This window comes from Haemorhous mexicanus, chromosome 3, assembly GCF_027477595.1.
Source record: "Haemorhous mexicanus isolate bHaeMex1 chromosome 3, bHaeMex1.pri, whole genome shotgun sequence".
NCBI lineage: Eukaryota > Metazoa > Chordata > Aves > Passeriformes > Fringillidae > Haemorhous > Haemorhous mexicanus.
In genome coordinates this window covers 26870057-26888951 of record NC_082343.1, presented here as the reverse complement: position 1 = coordinate 26888951, position 18895 = coordinate 26870057, and the positions used below count along the sequence as shown (strand labels likewise).

General features: G+C 37.6%; 1 protein-coding gene across 5 annotated transcripts in view; it reads left to right on the top strand.

The window, feature by feature from the left end:
• Window positions 1-18895, top strand: part of THADA (THADA armadillo repeat containing) — a 152811-nt gene that overhangs the window by 26099 nt on the left and 107817 nt on the right. For all 5 annotated transcript variants that reach the window (XR_009485717.1, XM_059841162.1, XM_059841163.1 and 2 more), the window contains exons 23-26: window positions 4451-4583; window positions 7272-7385; window positions 8518-8640; window positions 9287-9378. Coding sequence is in view for 4 of the 5 variants with exons in the window: in XM_059841162.1 (XP_059697145.1) it covers window positions 4451-4583; window positions 7272-7385; window positions 8518-8640; window positions 9287-9378 (462 nt within the window). In the remaining variant the exon portion in view is untranslated. The remainder of the gene's footprint in view (window positions 1-4450; window positions 4584-7271; window positions 7386-8517; window positions 8641-9286; window positions 9379-18895) is intronic.

Genomic DNA, 18895 nt, shown 5'->3' with positions numbered 1-18895 from the left:
ACCAAGAGCAGACTTTTTTTCTAGACAGAATGATGGTATTCAGACCTGTTTGAGTTAGTGGTGAAAGAAAAATATTTCCTCTGCAGAGATTTCTCACAAACCTGATGAAATTGATCTGTCTTGAAATTCAGATGTAAATTGCTGAGTCTGCTCTAATATGCAAGTTACCGTTCTCTGTTTCCCTGTTGATACTCCTTCTGGGAGTGTACTGCTCCCTTTTTCATGCCTGCTTAATGTTGTCTGCAGCTGCACCTTCAGAAGAGCCATACAGTTACATAACAAGCAACATTCATATCAATGAAATAAGCAATATGTTTTTAAAAAGAGTATTTCCTGTCAAAGGCCTGGAGAAATTAAAAAATGCTCATTTGGTCTGATAACATGGTTTTTCAGGCAAGTCAGAAATCTGTTTTAAACTTGAAAACTTGAATCTCCTGTAATCCTTATTACTGAAGCAATTTCTCTGTCCCAAATGACATTTTGCCTGCTTTGCATTTCTTTCATTCAGTGGTCTCTTTGCTGAGAGATCAGGTAGATTTCTGGAAATCTGAAATGGTATTGCATACTTATGGTGGTAATGCTTTGCTTCACTAAAGTTGCAGAATGCAAGTGTAAGGTTTGGGAAGAGTAATGTCATACAGTGCAGTGTGTTTACTTCGGAATAATTTATTTTGAACACTTTCAAATGTTTGATTGGAACTTAAATAGTGGTGAGCACTATTTTAGGGGCTGCAGTAAGTTAGGTTCATAACAGTTTTGTGGAAAGCTGTAATTTACTGCATGATGAAAATCATGCTTTTATTTTAAAAATGTTTAATCTGTCAGTATCAGTGAGAATTACTTATCTGTACCTAGTCAGTGTCTGGTCTTCTGTAATATTTCTTTTGGAGAAAGCTAGTCCTTAGCAGCAAACTCTGCTTCTATCTCATTTTTTTGCTCTGAAGTGACTGCTGCTCTTTGCTTTCCCAGCCTGCTATGATCTGCCAGGAACACTTGTAAAATGGAAAAATCTCTAATGGACTTTCTAGTGAAACTTACCAAAATGGTAAATAACGTTTTAGCAAAAGTATAATCACAGATGTGAAGGAAAGAGTGTTGAAGGGAGAGAAAGAAAGTGGGGAGGAAACACTGCTCTTATATATTGAGATGCTTGTAGTGTTAGGCAATACATGACTTAAAGAACCGTGAAACACAATGATAAGGCACTTCTCAGGTTGAAGATGTATTAATTTTTAACACTGTTTGTGTTTCCCCTCCTATTTCTTTTCCTCCTTGGTATGAGAGAGATATGGGGTAATGATGCTGTCTAAAATTTTGAAGCCACCCAAGGTTCTCTCTGCTCTGCTTTGCTGATAGAGAAACCTCAAACCCTTCTCACTGCACCTATACAATCTAGAAAACTTTGTTTCTTGTAGAGTAGATGCTATGAAAAGGAGGATGCAAGTGGAATGGCTTTGTAGTTTCAGAGGAGTTGTTCTTAAAAGCAGACTTATAACTTGAATAGTAGTGTGTTTTTGAGGTTAGATTCTGGTCTCAAAAGTACCAGGGGCAGTATTGTGTCTATAAAAAATGGGAATCACATTACTTGTGTGAAAAAGAATAATACTGCAGGCCTGTTGAGAGAGAAAAAAAAAATGGTGAAAGAAACCCACTTTTTCTCTAAAGAGGAGCTGCTTGCAGTGATTGGAATCACTGAATTCGGGATATACACATGTAGAAAAATGCTTCTGGTCATGTGATGTTTATGCCACAAGGCACTTGCATCTAGGAAGGCCAAATTCAAGATTGACCCATTGTTAACACACCATTTATTTCAGATAGGAGAAAATACAGATATATGACTTAGGGAGAGGAGTTTAGATTTAATTTAGGATTGTCAGGCTTTTGTACTCATTGATACTGAACACAGAAAGGGTTTGAGGCATGTATGAAATAGTTTTAACTGACAGATGAACGGGGAGAAAATTGTGGATTACATTTAATGTATTGCATCTTAAGTAATTTGTGTATCAACTTACTGTGTTGCATTTTCATTATCAACAATTTTTCAACAATATTTGTTTGATCTGGTAGAAATAATTACTGTTTAATTCTGGAAAATGACATTTGATCTTGAGGCCTTAATTTTTTTTATTGTAAAGCTTCGTTATTCTTAAAATTTAGGGCCACCTGCTTCTTATGACAATATTCTTCTTGCCAGACCACAAGGAGTCAGAGCTGCCAAATGGAAGGGAGTAGTCATCTCCATTGCAAAGTCAATAGTCTCTAATGTTTCTAACTCTACAGCAGTAACTCTTTCACCTTCTAATAAATAAAAGTGCATTGGTGGGTGACTGAACAAGGTAGAATTACTTGTGGCAAGATCAAAGCAGTATGGCTTTAAGGGAGTCTGAAGTTTATTTGACTTGAGTATGCTTCTCCTCTTTCTACTAATACTGAGAGGAGAAGGATCCCTCAGTTTACTTAAGAATAAAATATTCAGTGTGCTACACAGCAAATTCTAAATATTTCCTTAATGCTTTACTTTGTGCTTCTCTGCACCCCAGCAGATGTAGGTATTTCTCATGGGGTGTTCATGTTAATACTAAGATAACATACTGAAGAGAGATGAGCACTGTTCTCTGAGTGGTTGAATGGAGACATTTAAATTCTGCTTAGCTAGGGAGGTAAGACCAGGTGTCTCCATGATCAGAAGGAGCAGATGTTGCAGAATGTGTTGATGTGGATGAAGAGAACTGCAAAGTAGTGTCTTAATTGCTGAGACTCATGGAGGAGATTTGTAAGAAATTTTGTGTGGTCTCAAACCTAGAGTTGTATCCTCATTGTGTACCCAAAAGTGAGCCAAGGAATGCATCCTGAAAGTAAGCAAGGACAAACACTTGTGAGCAAAAGAAAGGGAGTAGTTAAGGAGAAGAGAACTCACTGTGAGTTTCCAGGTTACTCTGATTGCTTCTGTCATGGGCTTGGGGCAGGAAGGCCTTTCTTTAATGCCCTGGTAGGAGGTGAGGTATCGCTTGTGAAATCCGGTTCCTCTTGAGGTCTGGACTGGTGCTTTGCATTCTGACTGCCCTTTTGAAGAGGTGCTGCCCTTAAAAAATTGGGAGAATGCCTGGCAGCAGTGTAGGAAATGTGGTGGGAATCCTGCAGGAATTACTGAAGAGTAAGAAGTGTCCTGTGTCTTCTGCTGACCTGTCTGGCACTTCCTGTGACCTCAGGTTTTTGCATTACTACTTCTCTGTGTTTTTTTGTAAAAGAAGGAAGAGTGTTTCACTGCAGATTAGAGCCTCATTTATTGTTCATGATCAGCTTTTTTAGACAATGTAAATTCTTGCTTTAATAAGAGGAGGATGAAGAAGGGAATATATATAGACCTTCCATTAGATTTTGGTTTTCACACCAGTACCTGCCGCCTTTTACCTCTGCTTTTAAATTCTTTATTTCAGTCACCCAGGTAGAAAACTTGATTGCAGTCTTACTGTAGGTCTCACTACCTCATCATGAATTTAATTATAGCTTATATTTTTAGCTAAGGCAAGTCCTGCATGGTTGAGATAGTTGCAGCTGTATTGCCCGCAGTGATTAATTATTTCTTCTACTCTGAATCACCTATCAAACCAGTGTGACAGGTTTTAATAACAATGTCCTGTTAATAGAAATTTTTGTAACAATGAATGAGCCTTTTGGAAAATTGACATAAGATTAATGGGGTGGTGTTGCACACTGAATGTGGCACATTTTATTGAACTGAACAGCACCAGTAATTGAAGTAGACTTGAGTTTTTCCGTGTCCTTGGAAGTTGTTTGCTTTCAGGCAATGCTGAGTTTTATAACTGCAGAGGAGGAGTATTTGATGATAGGAGGGCAATTGTGGTGCTTTTTGAAAAGTTTGACTGACTTAGGATTGAAAAGTGCACAATGTCTTGTTTTTAATTCCTTCCATTGCTCTGAGCTTTGCAGGGTTATTTGCATAATGTGTACTTACTTTGAGGGGCTTCAGTTTCAGTTTGTATGTTTATAAACACCAACAATAGTTAGTATAAAGGTGCACACATCAGCTACTGTGTGGCAGCAAAGATATGAATTTGTGAAGTTTCACTTCCTACACAGTGGCTGATGTGCATATGTCCTTGCTTTTTTTCTCCAGAACATGGTAATAATTTTTGGCAGAAAAGACTTGTTGCAACAAAGCACAGAATCTTGTTTTCTGATCAGTTAAATATATTTTGCTAGTGGCACTTAATAAGTAGGGTTAATGTTATTTGTACCAGTGCTGGAAAAAATGTACACTTTTGTTTAAATTTAAACTGATTTCATAATAAAAATCTGTATATGTGCTTGGAGATTTTAACATACAGTAAGAAATACTTATTCAGGTTGCTCAGTGCTTTCTTTGACTTTGTCCTTGTTTTATTCACTTGTTTCATGTTTCTTATGTATCTGTTTGATGAAGATGTAACAGTGAGAGTCTGCACAAGATGCCAGAGCACTGGCTAAGCTGTGTGTTAAAAGAAATCAAATCTTGTGATCCTTCTTCCACGCTGTGTGCAACCCGACGGAGTGCAGGAATTCCATTCTATGTACAGGTACCAACTAATGTCACTTCCTCTGATTTAAATATATTCTCCAGAAAGGGCATTTAAAAAATGGAAATTACATATTTATTTTTCCCATTTCAGCCCCTTTTGATCAAACAATTGTTTGGTTTTTTAATAGAGATTTTTATTGCCTTTGTGCAACCAAGAAGTTGTTTGTAATTGAGCCATGTTTGGCACCTCAGTTCAATTGACTGTTGAGATTTTTGGCTTGTGGTAGATTTCAGTGGCGTTTCTAAAGACTGTGTTTAGGCTTTGTGTTACAACTGTAATAATTCTGGCAAATTCACAGATTAATCACAGGTTAAGTAAGGCTTTGTTAACTATGTGCTGCTTCAGTGTGAAGTAGTAGAATATGAACAGGCCTTCACAGAATTGTAAAATGGTGGCCTATGAAGGACTGGAAAGAACTTGGGAAGGCCACTCATCAGCAATAAAGCACAAGCAGTAGTGTCACACTGACTGGTGTTGACTGGCAGTCTCAAGTGCAGTGAAGGAGTACATTACTGAAGACTTCTGTCTGAGAACGTGGGGCCGTGCTCCTGCATTATTCCCACTCCCTGTGTTACCTTCTCTCCATTAATCCCAGCCTCTCTGACTTCTGCCAAGTTCAGAACTGATGGCAGGATGGCAGTGTTTTGTCTCTGCTTGAAGTGTCACCTCTTGCTGAGTGCCCCACATTAGTATGCAGCACCTCATCTACGTCCTTGTGGGGTCAGTCACTGCAGAGTTGGTTTTGCAGATTATACCTCACCTATTTTCATTCCTTTGTTCCTTAAAGCAGACATATTTGCTTTCCCCTAAATTAACCTCCATGATCTTGATTTTCAACCAGTTTTCTAAGACAGGAGTCCAAGAGTAACAGTATGGTTTGTAACTTTCTCCACTCTCTGAAGTACAATTTCAAGCATGTTCCAAGGATCTGAGGGACTGCTGGGAGCAAGCTCTCCCTGCCAGAATAATTCATCTTGCTTGTTTTCCACTCTGAGTTTGCCCTGAGAAAGTTGAGGCAGCCAGCTTCTGTCTGACCTCTAATGTCAGTTACAGCCTGCTCCTGGCTTTGCTAGATGTGTGTGCAAGGCAGCAGAGATCAGAAGTAGGGCACTGGTTTTAGAGACATTTTTCCTGTTCAGTTTCAGCACTTAAATTATCTTTCTCACTTCTAAGAGTAAGTTGTCTGCAGAAGAAATTTGATGATTTCATGTTTTCTGCTTTCCCCATTCACACCACACAGTTTGAATCTAATGGATATTATCTAGTTTTAATCTTGACAATGTGGGGAAAAAAGCAGCATGTTTGAATCAGTCTTTTATGTAAAAATTTAGGTTACTGTGAGGACTAGGTAGACCCAGTGATATCCCACTGCATGTGTAGTCTGCAGCTGGCCTACTGACTCCATAGGGCAAAGCTTGCTTTGTGGATAAAGGATAGGGTCAGAAGCTTCTTTTTTGACAGCTCTGGAAGAGTACAGAGTTTAGTTAATTAACAGGAAAGTTTGAAATTAACATTGGGATTAGTCTGAACTATTTTCATATTGTAGTTTTATAGTAAAGAGAGGTGGTAATGTTCTTTGGAACTAGTTTTGAATGTGTCCATAGATTCAATAAAATGAGTTGAACCTTCAATGCCATGTACCATTTAGATTATAAAAATATGAGCTGTAATGTGTATCCTAAAAGCAGTAAAAGAAGGTTATTTTATTACTGCAGTGGGGTCTCTTTGCTATTTACGTCCTGTGCTGTGTTCTTGTGAACCTAAAATACATCTATTTTAATGAGAATATGTACATTTTAACGTTATAACCATTCCATGACCTCTTTAAAATAGGAATGTTATTACTGCAAAGGTGCAGCTCCATTTAGTGGGTGGGAAAATATGATTTCCAGCTTTAACATTATGAAATTTTTGTCTTCAGGTCATTCTCCTCTCTTTTATACTTCTTGAACACCTTTTTTTTTTTTTTTTTTTTTCCCCACCTGCCCTCTCTGTTTCTCCTGTCATTAAAGATACTGATAAACTGACAGAAACTACTCCTGGGTTTCTGCCTAAACTCTGAAATTCATTTGGTTCTTACTGATGCTGAACAGACTCTAGGCCCCAAAGCACAAATAGATGATAATCTTTTATTGGTAATAAATGATTTGTGATTATCCATTTGTCCTAGCTTGGAAAAATTCAACAAGAGCTACTAGATAAAAGAGAGAGACTGTTCTAAATTCAGTCCTGAAGGTTAGAGAACTAATGTAGAGTATTTTCATCTCAACTGGATGTCCTATCCACTGAAATACTGTTTGGAGAGGGATGCATCTCTTCCCTTATTTCAAAAATGTGCTGTTTGTTTTATCCTGTGTTGCAAACCACAATTTATTATTTGGCCAGCCCTTGTCATGTCATATAGGTGTTATTAACCTTAAAAGAAGTCCATGCTAGGAAATATAAGTGTGTGTAGTACAGCAGATACTTTTGCTGTCCAAAATGCTATGATTTGTATACTGACAAGCTTTGAGCAAAGCTGTGTTAAAACTGAAACTTCATTTTTTGCAAGTTTTTCTTAGTCATTCTGTATGGTCAGAAGCTAGGCTGTGATATGGTAAATACAGGAATGAGAGATGAACTGGTAGTACAGAAAAATGGCTAGAAGCACCTGATTTTCAATTTTTTTTTTTCTCCTTTCTATAGGCTTTGCTGGCATCAGAACCAAAGAAGGGCAAAACAGATTTGCTGAAAATGGCAATGAAAGAATTGATATCTCTGGCTGCACCTTTGAATGAATCTTTAAGTGTAATTCCACAGGTAAAATTCAGCCTCTCATCAAAAGGCAGATGTCAAAAGTGTGTTTAAACTATTTCAAGCAGTTAAGGAGAGTGTGTGTTTTTAATGAGGATATTCTGTTTTTACTATCTATAGCTAGATTTTAAAAGCTTTGGATGTGTAGAGCTTACAGAGTTACTGTAAAACATACTAAAAAATGGATTGGGTATAATTTCATAGTTCTTTTCTAGTACAGCAGTTGAATTCAAGTATGAGCAATTTACTGCCTAGAGTATATTTTAAAACAGATAGATAAGTAACTTCCTTTTTAAAAGTTTGTAAATGAACAAGCAAGCTTTGCTTACAAGTAAATAAATGAGTTACTTTTGCATGAATCATAGTAAAACACTACATGAAAACTGATTTTAGTCATACTTAGTAACTTCTAAAACTTAAGTACTTACATTTGGAATACTAAGAAACCTCATTTTAAAGGCAAGACCTTTATCTTCAAAATGTTATCAGTTACTTTCTCTCTGTAAGTGCAAGCCATAATTTGTTCCCCATACACAGAAGGATGTCCTAATGAGTCTGCCAGATTTTTTGCTGGTATAAATTTATGTAGCCTTGTCAAAGTCTGTGAAGCTACATGTATTACCTTCCCTTACAGAGGGTAGAGAAATGTCAGAAAATGCTCCACATGGTAGAACAAGCCTGGTTGTCAGTTTTAGCTTAATATTGCACCCCTGTGAGCTGTAGTTTATTTTTTCTCACAGTATCCACAGCCTATGAAGAATGTTGGAAAAGATCATTCTGCACTTCAAAAGTTATTTTTACAGCCATGATAAGCTAAGGATAAAAGAATGTTGGCCTTCACTTGCAATGCCTGGGTTATGGTTGTTAGAGGAATATATTTTTAAACTGTAACTGTTGTTAACAGTATTTACTGCAGCACTATTTTAATGCATTTTTAAGCATTAAAATAGTGCTGTGTTTAATGTGGGAATAAAGTGCTGTAGATGTGTATATAGATTTTATTTGCTTTGCATCTTCACTGTTTTTACATAAATGAAATTTATGTGAAAATTTACATCTTCACTGGAATTACATAAATGAAATATAAGATATATACTAATAAATTTATGTTTTTCATATATTTCTTCTCCCACCACAGGTTCATGCTTTAAATATCCTCCGGGCACTGTATAGGGATACACGTTTAGGTGAAAACATCATGCCCTATGTTGCAGATGGAATAAAAGCATCAATTCTAGGCTTTATGTCACCTGTCTGGGCAGTAAGTTAATTCTTAATTTTTTCTTTCTCTAGTTTACCAAGATATAGAGTGGTCCTGTTCAGTGAAGATTTGGTCATGTTTATAAATGGCAGTACCACAATTTCTGAAATGTAGTATTTGAAGGTAGAGTAAAAAAAAATGTAGACCTGCAAAAAAGTCATAATTTTGGTCTTGTTTTTTTGGTTTTGTGTAATTTTTCTTAATGTGAAGTGCTGATATCCACAAAAAGTAGGGACAAAGATTACCTTAAAGTCTCTCTGGCTGTTAAATATTGAGACAGTGCATTTAGCTAGTAAGAAGTGCATTTGCATTCCTTCTGACTGTTACTTAGTTCTTGAATTCAAGATCCCATATGACATGTTCAGGTAGAACACTTCATGACCTGCTCTGCACAAGGGTGAATGCACTGAACCACTAAAAATCCAGATGTATTCCTTACAGTAGACATGTCCAAAGAACCTGACCTTTCCAGTAGTACCATCTTCACTGGAAGGATGCTCTGAATTCATAGTTTCCATGTGCTGACCTGTAGCATGCTTTTCACTCAGCTGTTATTCTTTTTGACTGTACATTAATGGCTGTATTTAAAGAAAAATCGCACATTTCAAAGGGATTTTTCAAGCTTAGTTCTTATTTTTTCCTCTAGGTACGAAATTCCTCGACACTTCTTTTTAGTGCTCTGATTACAAGAATTTTTGGAGTTAAAAGAGGGAAAGATGAAAATTCCAAAAAAAATAGGTAAGCTTCCTTTCGTATCAGTTAGAAATTTGCAAAACATGACCTTAGCCAACAGCAGTTTGAAAATATTGCTTGCTTTATGGATATATTTGAATCCCAATGTTACAAGAACATCTAGCTGTGCTTAAACCATGCTGCCAAGAGGTAAATGGTAGGGCCAGAAATATCTGTTAAACATAGAGTTAATTTATACTCAGGTGCAGTTTCACAGGAGTGGAATGTTGCTGGGAAGTTTTGCTACCAATGGCCCTTCCAAAAGCCAAGGGCTCTCATGGTCACAAAACAGACCTATTGCTCTTGAGAGCAAAGAGAAAGGGGGTCAAAGAGAAGAGGTACAGTGGTTACACATGTTCACTTCCTTCTAGGGCAGGCCTGGAGTTAATTTCACCCCTACTTACTTGATTTTCCCCTTTAGTCTTCCTGCTCTAGAACACTGTCATATCTTTCCTCCAGGCTCTAAAAATTGCAGCTTGCAGAGCCATTTCTCTTCTAAGGGATACTGGCCTTGGGATTCTGTAGTCCTGCTTCAAATCCCTTACGATTTCACTTTATAAAAGTGAAGTAAAAGCAGTTCTCCTCTGACTCTTAAAACTCCCCAGTCCTGAGCATTCCAGTTTCTTTGCACCCTCCAGTTACTGCACAAGGACTCCTATGTTTTCTTTGGCCTCTTCCTTTAGCTTTTTCAGCAAACGAAGCGTATCCGTGGCCTGTGCTCTGTAACTGAGGTTTCTGCTCTAGCAGGGATGTGAAAATAACCCTGGATGTAGAATAAACTCATTACAAAGTATTCCTGGGTAAGCCCATGGGGCCATAGAGTGGTCACGGTATGGATATTATGGTAACCATTTCAGAAATTCCTAATGGATTTTCACATCACAGGCAAGGCATGCAGTTTCTGAAAGAAGGCAATTGTTAAAATTTACCTTCAGAAATTCCACCCTTTTTATAGTGGTTCCTTACTGTTGATCCGTATAACGAATAAATTTTTCATGCATACTTTGAAAAACTAGATGTCTTGGGATGATACTGGTCTGTCATCTTTTAGATGCTATATAGATGCCATTTTAGCTGTATGAAATAGTTGATTTCAGGTGTCTCTTGAAAAACTTAGTTACTGTGCATGTATGAACATGAGGAAGAAATACAGGTGGGAAATGGGAGGGAGATTTCCCTTAGAAAATAACTCTTTCCCCAAAACAATTTGAAATGTTAGCTGCTCTTCTGCATGAAATTATTCTTGTTTTGTCACATACTCAAGTCACTTCCAAATTCACTCCTGTAACCCTCCTGAAGCTCAAGCAGAGCAATAAAAAGTGCTTTTCACTTCTTGCCTTCCTATTTTGGTTTTATTACAGCATTTAAAGTTGCTTTTTCCTTTAATTTTTATATAAAACACTTACTGAAAGAGACACCCTGCTTTTTTAAACTTGTATTTTTGGGAAAAGCATGGCACTAACTTCTGGCAAGTGGGGAGGCAAAGTCACTTCTCAAATGCATGCAGTGTGATGATCTATGGAATCTGAGATTTCTGTTTGTGAAGCTGCAGAAAGTAATGCATTTGGGCTTCTGTTAGATATGGGAGATACCAGAACGAAGGAAAGAAATCTTTTGTGTAGATGAATTAAGTTTAATGACAATGTTAATTTTTATGTAACTGGCCTTGTTGGCTTGCTTCTCTGAAACCTTTGTTTACCGTAATTTCTTTGTACTCATTTTAACCAAAGATGTTAAAGGTGGGCTGGCTTTCTTTTCTTCATCAGTTCATTTAGTGGTTGTGCATTTAACATTGCATGAAATCACTTCTGCTGTTTTCCATGTGTGCTTGTCAAAACTGCACAGGGATTAGGAAGACACTTCTTAAGACAGGTCTGTGAGATACAGGAGGTGTGGAAGCAGGCAAAGCTTTCATTTGTAGCTCCTGTCTCTGCAGGAGAGCCCCACAGGCCGGTATAAGGTGGGCTGTGTTTGGGAAGAGAGAGATCTGTGTTTCTGTGGTTTGGCACCACGAGGTGTCACCATTACTGCACAGCTCCCTGCAGCCTCATCCCTGGGTGCAGCTGCGCTTGGGCGCTTCTCTTCGCGAGCTTTAAATCCAGGAGCGTTTTGCTCAAGCAAAATTCATGTGTTAAAACCAAGTCATTTTTTTCCCACTTCAAAAGCACTGGCCTTTTTGCACCTTGAATCTGTAGGAGCTTTTGTGAAAGTCACCTGGCTTTAGACTGCTTGTTCTGTTGCCTTGAGGATGTTCTGTTTACATTAAGGGACAGTCTGCCCAAAGACCAGCTCTCCCATTAGAACCCTGCCTAGGTTTCCTAATCTAGATTAGGAGGTTAAAGCATATCAGGGAGTTAGGTTATTACTGGGCTATTCTGGGCATCTCTCTGAAAAAGCATGGCCTTTCTGACTGATTTTTCAAGAAGAGTTCCTATAATACTGATAGAATTGGGGTGGTTTGTGTAGACTTTCAGAAGGAAGCTTTACTGGAACATGAAGTATTGATACATCTTTTTAATTTTAGCATGGATGAAAAAGGTGATGAGTTGGAAAATTAATTTGTGAAAAAAATAACAGCTGTGGCAGTCTTGCAATTAGAAGAGAGAGGAGTTTTGTGAAGGCTCTTTAGAGTGGTCCATGAAATTACCCATGTTGAGCTTTTTCCTCTAGGTAAAATAAAGTTAGAACTCTTCTCTGGCTTTTATCTTTCTGAGAAAGACTGTATCAAAACTTCTAATGCTGCTGCAAGGGTGTGTGATAATGTCTGTATGGGTGTGTATTTGGCTAAATAATGTTCTGAATTTGAGAGAGTCTACATTTGTAAAATGGCCCAGTTATCACTTACTTTTATATACTTGATTTGGCAATGCAATTTTTTAAAATGCTATGATAATTTAAAATCTAGGAGACTTGGAGTTAAATTTTAGCCACGTAAATTCGAAGTACTGAGGAAGGTTGAAAAGAAGTCTTTGCATTGTGCCTGTTGATATTTGGTTACAGAAAGTGTGTTCTGCACAGATACATCATGGTGTGCTTTAGAGAAAATACCCCTCTTATTCAAGCCCTTCACAGCACAGGTGTTTGCTTGCGCTCAGACACTTCATACTTGCTGTGCCTCCTGCATCCTAGCTTGCCTGGCTAAGGTGGAATCAGCTGTGAGCTGTCCCCCAGCCCCACTGCTGTTCAGCAACTGTGCCCTGGGATCTGCCCTCCACCCAGGCAGTGACTCAGGAGAGGGTCCCAGCTTCCAGGCACATCCTCCCTCTGGCTGCTCTGACATCACAAAATGACATCAGTTGGAAGAGAGCTGAAAGAACAGCTGGTTCCAATGCCCCTGCCATAGAAAAGCACACCTTCTACTAGACTTATTGCTCCAAGCCCTATCCAACCTGGCCTTGAACACTTTGAGGGACAGGGTATCTGTAAATTCTTTAGGCAACCTGTTCCAGTGCTTCACAGTGAAGAATTTATTCTTAATACTGGATCTAATCCTGCCCTCTGTCAATTTAAACCAGTCTCTCTTGTCCTATCCCTACAGACCCTTATAAAAAGTTCCTCTGCAGCTCTCTTGGAGGCACCACCCATTTAAGACCTGAGTACTGTGCTTGGTTTAATGTGAATTGATTGAATAGGACAGCTATGAGTTCTGTAGGCCACTAATTTTTTTCTTGTGCAGTCAATTTGCAGTGTAGATTTGTTCATTCCATGCACTTTTGAGGAAGCTGGAGAGTAGTGTGTGCTTCATAGTTCTGTTTCTTTCATGGTCTTTTTTTTTTTGTCTTAGTGTTGTTACAGATTGCAAATCATCTAAAATAGATTTTTGGTGTAGTTGATAGTAGTTTCCATTGTCACATAAAAAATTAGGATGTCTTGATATGAATCTGTATATGTATTATGATAATTAATGCAGACCTGAAAATCAAAATGAAAATGAGAATAACCTACATGTGCAGTTAACTGAAATGATTTTTGAAATTAAGTTTCTCATCATAGAGGAGTTCTTTTCTGTCCAAAGGAGTTACAGTAATAATAGTGGTACTTTCACACACACACACACACACACACAAACACACATATATATGTATATATATCAGATATCTTTTTGGTCTGTAGTACTATACCAGTTTACTGCTTGTTAGTGAACAAGACACTTGTCATCAGATATTTGATGAGACTCTTCTTATCAAATCCTTGGTATTCCAGACTTTTTTTTTTTTTAATTTCCCCCTCCCCCCATCCCAATGGATAAGCATGATCAGGAATTGCCTTTGAGGCAATTTGCCATTTGACCTAGAACAAGCTTCAGTCTTTATGGTAATAAAAAAGGATCATCCTGGTTTATTTGAAAATTACTTTTTTTGGTTTGGAATACAAATGTTGCAGAGTCCTTGGGAAGCGTGACCAATGGCCTCAGGTATAGGCTGGGATTAAAAGAAAGAGTGGGAAGTGGGAGAATTCCCTCTGCTTCTCACCTTTGGTGGAGGAGGTTTCAAGAAGGAAAAGCTTTCATTCATTAATTAAAAAGCAGGGTTTTAAGCAAGGCTGAGATGGTACTTTGCAACCTGATGATTTTTACGTTTCAAAACTAGTATATATATGTATATATTTGCATTTTGGTAGGAGGGAAGCTCCTATGTATTTATAGTGTAGTGAAGGGATAATGTATATGCAGGAAAATATTTTGTTGTCAACACAGATTTTCTGTGGAGTTAATACTCATGATGCCTGGAATTTGAGTATGAATGCTGCCATGTTTTCCATATTGGTTTAGATCTGTTTGTAAAGAAAGAAAACTTTTCTTGCCATCTACATTCTCCTTGTCTTTATTTTAATTTATAGCTGTCAGTAGATGTTAATGGCTTCAAACTCTGGAAGGGAGAAACTTACCTTTTAATTACAAGATGAAAACTATGTAGATGTTAACAGGTTATGAAGATGCCCTGCATGACTGCCCTCTGCTTTCCTTGTTTTTATTGTGTTTAGTGCTGAGTGTTCAGCACTTCTCAGTAAATGGTTGCTTGCACACTTGAAGGTCACTGAGTGAAATCAAATTAACTTCTGAAAACACTTTAGTTGGTCTATTTTTTCTTCTAAATTATATGCTTTTTCTTTAATGTTAAGGTTTTTAAGACCATAAAGAATCACATTTAATGCTGTGAAAAGTTAGAGGAAAACACTAAAAAGTGAATGTTCTCATGCAAACCTCTCTTTTCATAACATTATCCCTAAATTAAATTAATCTGATATTATGTTCCTTTTCTCTAAGCTCCTTTTGAGTTGTAGCTTCAAAAACATAGACTACCTCATATGTACATGATTCCTGTTACAGATCCCACTACTGGCAGGCTAACACTTCCAGTATTTCTAACCTAGCACCTGAAAAGTCTGTCTGACATCAAGGATGTTTTGTCAACCTTAACAGCAAGCTTATTAGACATTTTCAGTTTATCATGCTAAGCTCTGTAGGACTTGTGGGGTGGGCCAGTGTTTTGGGGTAAGCCAAAAGGAACATTGGTGGTACTAACGTGGTCAGGCTGTAGTGGCACATCAGTGTGGTAAAATGGGATAGCTCTTTGGTGAGTGCCCTGGAGGGGATGCTCACAGTGACTCCCACCCTTAAATGCTCAGTGCCAACTTGGAGACACACCAGTGACAGAATTCCCGTGTGCCAGCTGAGGTCCAGCTCCGTGGGAGGGATGGTGACCAGGGCTGTGGCTCCAGGAAGGCTGAGCCTCTTGTGCCAGCTCCAGCAGGGATGTGCACGTACGGCTCCATTCACGGGACCGGCCTCGCTGGCCTCTGTGCCTCTGGCCTGCCTGCTGGGCAAGACCTGGGATTGCTTAGCTTGGATCTCCTTAGTGATTCCCTAGTGGATTTTCTCTGGCAGCATTGACCTCTTGCAGCTCTTCAGTTGAAATACTGTGTCAGTGACAGTGAGGTTTCGTGAGGTGACTGAGCCATTTCAGTGCCTCTGCTGCTTTTCCTCTGGCTCCTTCTGTATCACCTTTTGCAGCCTGTTCCCTCCATGGCACCTCAGTTGTTCTGGTGAATGCTTTCAAAGTAGTTATTAAGGATTTGTTGCAGTACGTTGCCTTGTGGGGGGGTTGTTTTTGTACTGTGTGCCAAAAATAGGCCACATTAATTTTGTTCAACTTTTTGTTTTTAATACTGTCTCTCCTTTTTTTATTGACTTTGACAGATTTAGAAGACTTAATCTTAGAAGTGTCTCAAGAAAACATGCAAAAGTTCAGGCTGACTCAGATAACTGTTACAGCTTTTGCTGATTAATAGTTCAATAACAATATGCTTGTTTAAACATTATTTTGAACAGGCTCCCTAAGTGCCTTTCTAGCAAGAATAATGATGATAAGGTACTATTAACTTGTAAGTTGAAGGTAAAATTTATGAAAGTTTTGTGCAGAAACGGAAACAAACTGAAAACAAGCTCCTCAACAAATCTGTTTCCCTCTGTGTTATTTCCTTAATTACTCTGTTTGTTTTGCAGGTCTGAACTAAAACTCTCAAATCCTCTATAGCAGGAAATAGGGATTTTTCTTCTCAAGGCTGAAGATACTCTGTCTCTATGATTTCTGCTGGTTTTAGGAACGCTGTGTGTGTCTTTCTCTTTTTGATGAAATACCTAAAATCTACAGAACCGTTTTTACTTCAAGATCTTACCTTGTCTTTACAGAGTCAGAAAAGCAATAACCCACATAAATCCCAGTCACATTTCTGGGGCCTAAAACACTGTTAAATCATAGCTGTGCAAATGTGTATCTCTGTTCTCCTGAACAGGGAGTATCTTCATAACATCCTGTCTTAAGTCAGCACCAGAAAATAGAAAGATGAACGTGGTAAAATGACCTGAATGAAAGTTTACCCAAAGTGAAACATCTTTAAACTATATATGCTGGCCCAAGGTAACTCCAGTTCATTAATTTGTTTTAAATAAATTAGGGTCATAAAGTTAATGTTTGTTTCTACTGAGTGAATAAAATGCATTCCATAAAACAAAAATTAATGTAAACTAGTTGCATGAGTAGCTAATTTAGTTTCTGCTGTAGTGATAAAAGTTTTCATTAGTATGAATGGTGGTAATTATTCTATTTTGATCTGTGCATATTATACATATCCCTTATTCATTAACTGTGCTAAGGAAAAAGCAGCTACTCCTCACAGAATACTGCCAGAGAGAAAGTATGGATTATTGGAGCTGAAATTTACAAAGCTAAATTTGTGGTAAGGGATTAAAGATAATAGTGTTATAGACAGTGGTTGAACAGAATTTTTGGAAACTTTCTAGATACATATATGCATATCTCTTAATCTTAGTTGTATTTTTTTGTGTACATACCTTTGTAAGTACATATACTGATATGTGCTGTTCAATGTCCTAAAAAAAGTTTGTTTAAAGGAATTATATGTAAAATAATTCAGCTCAGTTTTTAATACAGTTTTATATACATGCATGTATATAAAGGTACTTTTGTCTGTATGTATCAAAGTTGAGTGTGATTAACGTGTTGCTATAGGTGCCAGGTTGTATCTGGGTGTTGGGTTAAAGTGCTGGTCCCCTGCTTTTATTCTGAGCCTATTGTATGCATACTTCTTTATCTAACATCACTGCAAAAGTGCTCTTTTAGAAGTGTTCTTCACAAGTTACTTTATTGAACTGCGTGTTGCATAATTATTCCTCTTAAGTCACACTTTTCCTGATTTTTTTTTTTTTTTTTTTTTTTTTTGTTCTATGCAGGTGCTCTTTCCATACCTGATCACACAAATAGTGTAATAAATAGCAAAACAAGAGGTATAAAGAAACTTGTGCTTAAGAGATCAAAGCAAACCAGACCATGCAGTCCTTTAGAAATCTTGGCTAGCTCTCTTGTAAACAAAAGTGCCTCTAAAGCAGAAGGTATTTAACTGCTATATTTATACAGGTTTTGATTGGCAGTTCAGTTATTAACCTCATAAAAACACAGCAGCGTAAACGAGTATGCATGTTTATTCTAGCACTTCTATCTGAAGGAAAATGAAAACCAAGATATAGTGGCATATTCTTAGTTCCTTTTAAGTATTTATTTTAGGTCTGTGTAGCATAAAAGAATGTTTTTTCAAGTCAGTGAACTTAAACTATTTTGCTTACTGTTCTGGGATTTAAGTGTTTTCTAATTACTAACAAAACAAATGTTAGATTTATTGAAGGTACAGAGTCACCACATCTTTATTAAAGGTCCAAACCCCACATCTTTATGATGATGCTTCTTTCCCCTTCGTAGTGTTTTCCATTTCATGCGGGGTAGAAATGAAATCTGAATTCTTTTCTGTAACTGATTTGATGAAGTTACAGAAATGTTGTGCCTTTTTGTCACGGAAGAGGTGTCCTGTATCATGTTAGGTCTAGAAAAACAAGTATGCAATAATCTTCTGTATCCTTGCTCTTGGGCTTATTAGCCAATGCATTACACCAGTTTGTTTTTTTTTTTTTTTACCAGGCTACTTTGTGGCCTCCCACAAAATTACATGGCCATTTTGCCTTCTGAGGCAGCATTAAAATTCTCTTTTGCGTGTGAAATGTTTTATGGAAAGCAGTTTGTCATGAGTCCTGAAACAGTATGTGATTTCAGGAATTTAACTCTTAGGTATATTCTTTAAACAAAATTATCTAAGGCAAATTAAAATTTGTATATAATCTCTATTTCTAAAGGAACTTGCCTGCTGCTATTGTCTGTCTTTGAGTAAAAATAGTGATGGTTTTATGGTGGTCATCCAGAGGGACTGTTAATCAAGAGTTTTCATAAATGTATACTTCTGAAATAAAATTTTAAGTGATTATTTTTATTTCTACATCAAGTTAGTATTTTAAATACTATCATACAATGTGGCAAAAATAATAGTTTGTGCTGAATTGAAGACTAAGTTACTAACTTAATAAAAACATGAATTTTGTTCTGAGCAGGATCCATTGTTTACTGCACTTGCAGTGGCTTGTGATGGTCAGCAAATGCAGGAAGACAAGAAAAACATTGATCTTTTAAGAAGGCAATGTTAAAGTCATGGTGGCAGAGTGGGAAGTAGCTAAGTGGAACCATACAAACTGTAAAGGGATCTCTTTGTCCTATTTAATTGATTCCCATTGAGAGTATGAGTGCTAGAAGCACTACATTAGGTCAGTGGTGTCTTTGGATGAGTTAAAACCTCCAGAGTTTCAAGGACATTTAATAACTATTCTGAGTAACAGTGCTTCATTCCCCTGCACAATTTAAAACTTCCAGGCTATGATTTGTGACCATTGGTCCTTTCTGTACTCTCTGCAGCTACTGCAAGAAGATTATTAGCTCTCTATTCTTTGATTCCTTCAAGTGGTAGTAGGCTGCTGTTAGATCTGCCCTGGACCTCCTCTTTGTCCAACAGAACAAACCTGGCTCCTTCAGCTTCTTACAGGGCATGTTCTGTAGGCCATGCCCATCTGAGCAACTCTTTGCTGGACCCTCTCTTGTCTGTTCTCATCTCTTCTGGACTTGGC